We start from the raw sequence: 10,629 nt of genomic DNA, 5'->3' as shown, positions 1-10,629 counted from the left end.
GAGATATTTATAATAACACTTCACAATCAGGTTCACTTTGTTAACATTAGTTAACACGAACTAACAATAAACAATGCTTATTAACCATTTATTAATCTTAGTTCATGTTAATTAAAACATATACAAAAATTAAATGTGGTGTTAGTTAACATTAGTTAATGCATTATGAACTAACACTGAACAATTGTATTTTTATTAACAAATGCAGTGAAACATATATTGTTAATAGTTGTTAATGTATAAACATACAGAATAATGAAACGTAATGATGATCTGTCCAAAACAATATTGATTTCTAATCTTAAATATTTTTAGATGAATTATGAGTTGACAAGCATTCTGAAAAGAAACTCAAGTGTTATTATTATTATTATTATGTTGAATATAATATTTGAAAGCATTTAATAGGAGAATATAGTTTAGTTCATAATTATTTGATCCACACTCGTGACCAGTTGGTGGCGATAATCTTCCTTCATTGTATTTCAACCGCCATTAAACCCCAGAAGAAGAAGAAATCTCGTCAATCATGGATCGATCAGGACACTCTTCCTGATTCCAGTGATTAATCATATTATCGATCATTATATTGGTGACGTCAGTGATTGTGGAATGATGGTGCAGTCGTGTTCGGCGTACGGATGTAAAAACAGATATCATAAAGATCAAAACATCTCTTTTCACAAGTGAGTAATCCTTTATTTACACTTCTTTATAAACTGCTGTTAGACACTCACTGTCAGTGAATTATCAGTCAGTTTTATTGATCACTCTTCTACACAGTTTAAGGCACATTATTATTTCTTGTCATGTAACGATACATTTGAGTATTTTCTGACTGTAACCATGAACACAAACCTGTAGACTCTTCCTAAATAATCCCCAAAACTCATCTCGAACATTTCTGTGTGTCTAGTAACCCCTTTAAACATCTTAGCAACGCCATAGCAACCACACAGCTGTCATATAAGTGTAAATAACATTCAGACTTGTTTCAGTTGTCAGTGTTCAGTGTCTTCATACACTTCTGATGTTCATGACTCAATTGTAAAGATGTAATAATGTTTAGATTTCCATTGGCCAGACCAGATGTTTGTGGGAAATGGGTCGCCGCCATTAAGAGAAGAAACTTCAAACCAACCAAGTACAGCAACATCTGCTCACAACACTTCACCAAAGACTGTTTCAAACGAGAATGCAACAACCGTGTGTTGAAGGACAACGCCGTGCCATCACTCTTCACATTTAGCCAATTACAGATGGAGGTAATGTCATGAACTGCTTATATCCTCATTTACTGCCATTTCTCTCAACAAAATCTGATCTGATCCAATTGTGTTTTTGAGCGTTAAATCATCTGTGTTTTACGTAGTGTGTCGTATAAGAATCTTAATGGTGCTTTGAATAAAATATTTATACACCAGGGCCAGAAATGAAGGGGGGGTTCAGGTCAAAAATGCCACTGAATGTTACAAAACTGCCTCGATGATTTAAAATGTTGGTTCAGTAAATGCCCTCGTAATGAATTCTGCTGTTTTGTTTATATGTAACATCTGAAATAGTTCTTAATTTTCTTTTCTAGACCTAATTAGTGTACATGTTTTATCTCTTCTTAATGAACTGGTTTAATTGAAGGATTTTACCTGAAAGGATCACACAATAGGACTGGAAAAAAATATCAATTTTATGATGAACCATGATCATCGTTTGAACGATCTCGATACCGATTCTTAACCTCATGCGACCCCGTGTCCACGTGCATTGAAGTTGTATCTTCGCTATATGCAACACGCTGTGTCTCGTTTGGAAGGATGCGTCCTCCGGAGGTCGCATTTGTCGGCCGCATACATCATCAAGGCTGTCTCATTTCAGAAAAGCAAGTAGGACACTCCGAAAGCGACCTTCTTTCACAGGAATTCGGAGGATGCATGAGGTGTATCCTTCATGGGCACTCATAATCCACAATTCTTTGCTTCAACAGAAATGTCTAAAAAAAATGGCGCCAATTTGCCCATAAATATGATGTTCAAACGCATAGAATGTTAATTCCCAAGTTGAAATACCTCAGTAGATGGGTGCAGAGTATATAATATGTATAATTATATTAATATATAATTAAAATAAAGTATTAGACTAAAAGTACATCTGTAAAATCTATTTTCTTTTCTCTCTACATCATTATAACTCTCCTCAAATGTACCTCATACATTCCCTTCTAAAGAGACTTTGTTACCATCTCACTCAAAGTGCTCGCGCTTGTTAAAGAGTGGCGTGCTGTCATAGCAACCATATTACGTTACATTTCCATTTGTCCTACGAAGGCCGTCTCGTTTAACGAGGCTTGTTTAAAGAGGACACTTGGTAACTGCAGCCTTCAAAAAGAAGTGCCTCTGGTAAGAAATCTCTTTAAGTTTTTTCATTGAAACCTGTTTGGTTGTAAAGAGGAGAGTCTCTAGTTTCATTTGATATGCCACTTTAAAAAACTCATTCATTTTTCGCATGTCAGCGTGCTGATAAACATGATGTCCACATACGTGGAACTGGCACCACATTTCCTCAAAAGTAGAAAAACATGTTATTTTGAATAACTTTCAATATTAACACATCTGTGGGTCATTTCGCTTTATTTAAATATGAATTTTGTTATATTTTATTTTATTATCACTGTACAATATTATTCTATTCATTAACATTAATAAATGCATTCCTATATATTTACTGTACATTATCAAATTGAGAATAAATGTATTCATGCAAAAGCTGTAAAATGTGTCTTTCAGAGGCTTTTTATGGAGTTAGGATGAAAATAAGGTGCATTTCAAACTGTTCTGAGACCAGTGCAGACAGACAGCACACTGGAGGTTAAGTCATTCACTAAATAGGGAGCAAGGGAGCATCCTATAGCTCTCTATGCAGTTAAGTGCATTCACTCCTAAAATCTGATCAAAAGTTCAGTTTCAGGCTGCAGATGATGTTTGGATCACTCAACATGTTTGACAGACATGTGACAATGATAATCAGTACATAGATTCAGAATTTATAATGTATCATTTTATTTTAACATGATTGACAGTGATTGGATGATGCTGGACATTACTTTGAATCTGAATTAATTATGATAATTTCTGATGTAATGTCTGTAACGTCTCAAAAACATGAATAATCAACACTCCTGGAAACATCATAAACTATTTGATGAAATAAATCTGACTTTCTATAACTTAGTGTTATTTAAAATTTCACAGCTTAGTCCCGCTGTCCACATATGAGGACATTAATTTTTAGAAAAATGATTTGCTCTAGAAATTATTTATTTAATTATTTATTTTTTTGCTTGTTAATTAGATTAGATGTTAGTTGTTAAAAAATGAAAAAGGGAAATGGAAAATGCACACAGCAGTCAAGTGGGTGTCTCAGGAGTTTCAATCCCAAGATCTATCTTTCAATCTATGCACAACCCTCTATAATGCAAGTAAATCACTCGCATGTGCAACCAAATCTCACTCTATAGGAGTAAAACTGTCTGTGATTCTCCACTGGCTGGTAAATATTCAGATTTCACTCAGCAGTGATCGAGTAGTATAGTGGTGAAGAAGTTCAGCAGCGAGATCTTTTCACAGCGTGTTGAGAGTAAAAGTTTGTTTGACTCGTTCTGTGTAATGTGTGTCCAAAGACGAGATCCACACAATCCATTTGTCATCGAATAATGTCTCTTTTAATATCCTTTCTGTTCTTTACAGTCAGTTGTTGATCAAAAACAACAAAATAGAAACATTTAATTCTAATCACACATGGATTTGCTAAATAAAACATGCACATCTTCTCTCGTTTATATGCACTCACTTGCTGATGATGCTAGTCTTAAAGAGACAGTACCTATTAAGCATATGTGTTGTACACATCAGTGTAAATACTTGTAAATAGTACTAATTATGCAAGTAATATATATATATATATATATATATATATATATATATATATATATATATATATATATAATATATGCATGTTTTGCAAAAATATGTATGCAACATTATATATGCAATTTCAAGACATGTTTTGTTAGAATAGACTGAATTTAAACATGTGACCAATAAATGTGACCAATTTGATGAAAAACTAATGGTAAAATTAATATTTTCAAATTGTACCTAGAAGGTTCTTTTATAATTAAGAGCATTAGCTGTGAAAGGATGTCTTTTATATGCAAGCAAAATGGACTTTGTAACAGAAATACACCCATATAAATCGATATTGAATCGGGAAATCCATATCAATAACCAGCCCTATAACACAACATATATTTTTATATAGTTAGAAAACAATTGCCTGCAAATGCTCCTGAGAATCAAATGCTGGGGGATATTTCGCCTTTAAGTGTTCTCCACTTCCATTGGCAACATGTGATGTCATTCTGTGCCAAAAACAGCTCATCATCCAGTCTTTAAAGGGGTCATCATTTTTCTGATTATATTATATTCTTCCCTGAGGTCCACCTGTTACTCAAAGTTTTTATTTTATGCTGACAACAGTTATTTTCCAACAGTTTATTTTATTGTGTGACAATAAACCGGGCCGCTGTTCCATGAGTAACAGCACTCAAAGCACAAGGTTAGACAGACTTTACCATGTTTTACTCTTATTATTTAGTTGTTCTGGTGTCAAGAAATAATAGAATCTATCCACTTCTATCTATATTTCCTCACTGTGACTGGACAGGCTGAGTTTCTTCAGACTGATCACATTTTTGTGCTAAAAAAGGCTAGACGCAGCGCAACAAATACAGTTTAACAGGAAACAGGGATCTCAAGATGCGTTTGTAACGATTGGAGTTCTTTTTAACTTGACACAGTGTCTAAAAATCACAGCTGTCCTGCTTGAGATGCTGAATAAACTACAAAATGCATCAAAATGGTCAAAGATGTCCGTCTAGCGCATGTTTACATAAAAAAATACAATTAATTTTAAAACTGTGTGGGTGGATGCAAAAGTTTTCGGTGTGAACAGCCCCTTAGATGGAGGTCTTTGTCCATTGCATCTTGCTCTCTTATCAGTGTTTCTTAGATTAATCAATGGGGTTTAAACGCTTTGTCAGAAAAGGAGTTAAATTTAGAAATGTGCATCTGGAGATCCTCCTGTTCTGTTCTGTTGTGCTGCATCTGATTGAACAGCCCCTGAGCTCAGAGACGTTTCACCACAGGGTTCAGCCAAATACTATGACTATCTGGGAATATTACTACCATACATACAATTGTAACGAATGAAAAACACTTTAGTATTGCTGTTATTATGAAGCTTGAGTCTGGGGTAATACGGTGACGCCACTGCATCACAATGTTAACATCAGCACTGTTTACATTTTTATTTTACTTTATGCACTTTAGTTTAAAATGGAATGCACTATTTTTTACAGCTAGGAATCTTCTTTGTATTAATATAACACTGTGGTTTATATGTATTCATTGTGCCCTCTTGTGGACTAAGAAAATGTCAATTTAAAAATCTGGTGACTTTAATATTCAAAATTAATTTTTCAGCCCTGTTGACAGCCCTAGTTTACACCTATATTACAAGTAGGACAAAAAAACAGCAGAATGTACAATCTGTAATCTCAAAAAGTTGCAGAAGGTTGTTTAGAAGACCGTTTTTCAGCATAGTACAATGAACTCTAGATCAAGGACAATGTGACCACGTCCCAAATGCAGAGTCGACAGTTCCTCTTGGCGCATAGCGGCCACTGACGGTTAAATTGACTGAAATTTAAATTCAGGGGTGCACAATATATCGGCAGCAAATATATTATTGGCCAATAACTGGGTCAGTTCAACCCAACAACCTAACCCTAAACTAACGATATGCCGTTTTCCATATTCTGTTTGTTTCATGAAGTAATTCTACATTTCATAAAGGTTAAAGGTATTGTAAGCGATTTTTTTCATGGAAAGGTATGCAAAAAATGTTCCTACTCTGAAAGATGTTACTGAAATAAGTGTCATGACATATCTCACCGATCTCTGTGACTACACTAGACTCTGTAAACAGCAAAAAAAAAAAAAAAAAATGTGTCTGCGGTTTCTGCCTGACGCTTTCTGCCTGTCAATCATTGTGTGTATTCTCATATTATTGTAGTTGCAGTGAATTTTTAAGGCTTAATTACATTTTATGCCATGTTGTTCATAGTAGTTGTCAGTTGAGGGCGCTATTTTTCTGCTGTTGTTTTTAACAACCGTTTCTGCTCTCAGTAAAGCTCATTTGGTATCTTTGAAGTGTGGGGTTTAGGAAAGAGGGGGCGTGGCTAATAGATCGGCTCAGTCTCGTGGAAGTAGAATGGCTGAAATTGCTTACAGCACCTTTAATCCCTACTTACATTGACAAGGGATTCACTACGGTCCTGTGGACTTCAGCTTTGGTCGTGAGCAGAGACTACAAGACCGCAGGTTCACATCAGGTGTGACATTTAGGACGGGACCTTTGATATGTCACCGTATGACCCCTTTAAAACTCATCATGTCAAAATTTGTTAGAAAAAAACACCATCATTTGCCTTCATGTGTTCACAGGAAGAATCTCTGGAGGCCTTCAGCTCAGAAATGGATGTTTCTCCACACCTTCATCTCTCTGACACTGAAGAGAAGACACCAGTGTCTGTCCCCGTATCCACCTCAGAGGAGCTCCACCTGGAACACTGCAGAACCTTCATCTGCTGTGACCACAACTACACGGTGGAGGACAACAGCCCACCCAAGAGACGCATGGAGCAGCTGGAGGAAGAGCTGAAGAGACTGCGCAAGAAACTCAAGACGGTGCAGCAGAAATGTCGTCGTCAGGAGAGACAACTGGAGCGTTTCAAAGCCACGAGTGATTTCCAGAAGGATGTTTCTCAGCACCTGCCGCTCTCTGACATTCAAGAAAAACCGGCGGACCACTATCAGACGGACATCTCCTCCTCATCCACTCTTTCACCTGTATCCACCGCACAGGAGCAAAACCCGGACCACCAGAGTGCCTTCGTCTGCTGTGACCACAACTATACGGTGGAGGACAGCATCCAGCAGAAGAGACGGATGGAGCAGCTGCAGGAACAGCTTAAGAAACTGCTCAAGAAACTCCAGACGGTGCAGCAGAAATGTCACTGTCAAGAGAGACAACTGGAACTCTTCAAAGCCACGAGTGACTTCCAGAAGGACGTGTCATTTGGAGAAAGTTACGTGATCTTACCTAAAGAGATCTACTACGTGCTGAAGAGAATCGAGACCATTGGAGCATTGTGAGGAGAGAGCATTCTTTTCTTTTTCTCCATTTCTGAGAGTCAGTCATGAGTCCAGTGTGTGAAAACGTCACATTTTGTTGTTTTGATACGATTGCAGGAAAAAGAACTTAAAATGGATGTTGGTTTCATAGAATTAAATGTTTCTGCTTTTACAGATGCTTTATTATAGAGTTTCATGTTCGCTCACTTTGTCTGGATTAGAGATGCACAATATATCAGTTACCATATACGTAGATATCAGTCATATTTAGCATGTTTTTAATTAGGATGATTATGGAAACGGAAAATATCAGACCTTAATTTTTCCAATTCAAACAGTAAACTCAACAGTATTCTCACTATAAATTATAATGTTCTGATGCCTGATTTCACTTGGTGTAAACAGTATTTTTTGTTTAAAAACATTAATAATGTCCATCACAATGGTTATCAGCCGTAACAATTATCTGCTATTATAATTTGTATTTCTTTGCGTATCTACTGTGTGACAGTCAAATAACATTGTGTTATAACCGTTTAGCATTGTGCAGAATCTATTAATCTCATATAGAGAAAAATCAACCTTTAATAACCTGTTTGAAAAGATTCATGTCTGATTATCTGTGGACTGGTGAAATACTGTTGGAGATAACGTAAAAAAAAAATCCTTAAATACTTGTTACAATTGTTTAAATGTGAAATGATGCCCAATGTACGAGACATAACTTGACCAAACACTGATGAATAATACTGACTATATACTGTAGTTTCACTATAGCAGAGTACGTTTGCATATGAAGAACACTTTAGGAAAGCTGTTTTTCCATTTGATTTAATTTGCAAATGTCTGCAGATAAGGGTTTGTTTCATTTAAATGTGTGAAATGTTAGTTCAGTTTGAATTGTTTATTTTTTCTTTGTGTTGTTTAACCTGTTTAACTCATTGAACTGACTCAAGAACGTTTCTCAAGTGATCTCTGAATTGAACTGTGTTACTGGTGTCTCAAAGAGTTCAATGTATTAAAACCAAACAGACATTTTCATTAGACATATAGACTGATATCAAAGGGCTGATGTGCTGTATATGCTGATTTATTTATTGTTCACAAAACAGGAATAATTGTTGAATCACTGAAAGCCATATATGGAATAAACTTGATTTTGGGGTTATGAAAAGTTACATTGTAGTTGCCTTATGTCACAGTGCAATTGTTAATGTAGGTTAATGTGTCCAGTACCCAGTTTATGAATGTAATTATTTTAGTTAAAACAATTCTAATTGCACAACAGTGTGAGACAATTCATGTTCTTACATTTATTTATTTGTATTTATTTGATGACAGGTGACTAATAACACAAAGTTATCACAGTATTTCTGTTGAAACAGTAAGTATAGTAACTACAGTTAGAAAGCATTCAATATATCTGTTTCCTGTAACAAAGTCAAAATGAGATGCAAATTCAAGTTATCTGTTGAAAAAACCTCAAACCTCTTTTTAAACTTAAAACAGTAACGTAAATTTTTCACCCTAACTACATATTTTTAAGAAGTTAATGGATAGAATATGCCAAATTATTTATACACCGATCAGCCACAACATTAAAAGCACCTGCCTAATATTGTGTAGGTCCCCCTCGTGCTGCCAACCCGCATCTCAGAACAGCATTCAGAGATGATTTTCTTCTCAGCACAATTGTACAGAGTGGTTATCTGAGTTACTGTAGACTTTATCAGTTCAAACCAGTCTGGTCATTCTCTGTTGACCTCTCTCATCAACAAGTGTTTCCATCCACAGAACTGCCACTCACTGGATGTTTTTTGTTTTTGGCAGCATTCGGAGTAAATTCTAAGGCAGGGGTCGGCAGCATTTTTGACATGGAGTGCCATTTTATATTTTCCTGGTCAATGGCTGTGCCAACAACCCCCCCACCCCAAAGCCAAAATTAGCATTTTTCTAATTTAATCGTTTATTTTTCATTACAAATTAAATTGAACAGTTTGAGGGAAAATTTTGTACAAAACCCGATGATTATGCTGCATGTGAGTTTTCACATAGCATCTAAAGTGCTTTAATGAAAGAAAACCTGTCCTTTTGTGTTATGAGTTAAACAAAGTTAATGTCACAAATTTGCTTATTTGATTACTGATCACGAAATTGTGTGGAACCTTAAATATTTCTCATATTATGTCAATGTAATCATTTAATCACTAGCACGCAAGCAACAGCAAGAGAGGAGCAGGCTATTTTATTTATATGACGTTCCCTGTCTGTCACTCACTCGACGTTGTGTCCTTGATTCAGCGGCATGCACTTCACCTCGGTGAAGGGCGAGAACGCTGCTACCTTGCGTGCAGAGATCGCTACCCTCCTACGGAAGGATGCGATAGGGCCTGTCCCTCCGGCCGAGATGAAGAAGGGGTTTTACAGCCCCTGCTTCATTGTACCGAAGAAAGGCGGTGGGTTGCGGCCAATCTTGGACCTGCGAGTACTGAGCCGGTCCTTACACAGACTCCCGTTCAAGATATTGATGCAAAGACACATTCTAGCAAGCGTCCGGCATCAAGATTGGTTTGCGGCGGTAGACCTGAAGGACGCGTACTTCCACGTCTTGATTCTACCTCGACACAGACCCTGCCTGTGGTTTGCATTCGAGGGTCGGGCGTATCAGTACAAGGTCCTCCCTTTCGGCCTGTCCTTGTCCCCTCGCATCTTCACGAAGGTCGCAGAGGCAGCCCTTGCCCCGCTAAGGGAAGTGGGCATTCGCATCCTCAACTATCTCGACGATTGGCTAATCCTAGCTCACTCTCGGGATGTGTTGTGTGCACACAGGGACCGGTTGCTCTCGCACCTCAGCCGACTGGGGCTTTGGGTCAACTGGGAAAAGAGCAAGCTCCTCCCGGTTCAGAGCATCTCTTTTCTCGGTTTGGAGTTGGACTCAGTCTCGTTGACGGCGCGCCTCACGAACGAGCGTGCACAGTCGGTGCTGACCTGTTTGAAGGCATTCAGACAGAAAACAGCAGTTCCACTGAAACTCTTTCAGAGGCTCCTGGGGCATATGGCATCCTCAGTGGTGGCCACTCCACTCGGGTTGATGCATATGAGACCGCTTCAGCATTGGCTTCAGACTCGAGTCCCGAGATGGGCATGGTGCCACGGGACACATCACGTGGCCATCACGCTGATCTGTCACCGCCTCTTTAGCCCTTTACCGACCTCACGTTTCTACGGGCATGCGTTCCCCTAGAGCAGGTCTCCAGGCGCATTGTGCTTATGACAGACACCTCCAAAATGGGATGGGGCGCTGTATGCAACGGTCACGCAGCCACCGGCTTATGGATGGGCCCACATCTGCGTTGGCACATCAACTGCCTCGAGTTGC

General features: G+C 37.8%; 1 protein-coding gene across 1 annotated transcript; it reads left to right on the top strand.

The window, feature by feature from the left end:
- Window positions 1-511: 511 nt before the first annotated feature.
- On the top strand, window positions 512-8,439 carry LOC127423543 (THAP domain-containing protein 1-like). Its single transcript, XM_051667945.1, has 3 exons — window positions 512-686; window positions 1,070-1,265; window positions 6,561-8,439. The coding sequence occupies exons 1-3, from the start codon at window positions 613-615 to the stop codon at window positions 7,269-7,271; spliced, it is 981 nt and encodes a 326-aa protein (XP_051523905.1). The 5' UTR covers window positions 512-612; the 3' UTR covers window positions 7,272-8,439.
- Window positions 8,440-10,629: the final 2,190 nt, after the last annotated feature.

Source organism: Myxocyprinus asiaticus, chromosome 3 (genome assembly GCF_019703515.2).
Source record: "Myxocyprinus asiaticus isolate MX2 ecotype Aquarium Trade chromosome 3, UBuf_Myxa_2, whole genome shotgun sequence".
In the NCBI taxonomy this organism is placed as follows: domain Eukaryota; kingdom Metazoa; phylum Chordata; class Actinopteri; order Cypriniformes; family Catostomidae; genus Myxocyprinus; species Myxocyprinus asiaticus.
Note: the sequence above shows the minus strand (reverse complement) of the source record. Positions and strands in the feature narration are given on the sequence as shown.

Excerpts from the sequence above, each read along its gene's own strand:
- LOC127423543 (XM_051667945.1), top strand. The coding sequence starts at position 613 with ATGATGGTGCAGTCGTGTTCGGCGTACGGATGTAAAAACAGATATCAT. Across the intron at positions 687-1,069 it reads CAAAACATCTCTTTTCACAA|ATTTCCATTGGCCAGACCAG; the intron begins GTGAGTAATCCT and ends AATAATGTTTAG. Across the intron at positions 1,266-6,560 it reads TTAGCCAATTACAGATGGAG|GAAGAATCTCTGGAGGCCTT; the intron begins GTAATGTCATGA and ends ATGTGTTCACAG.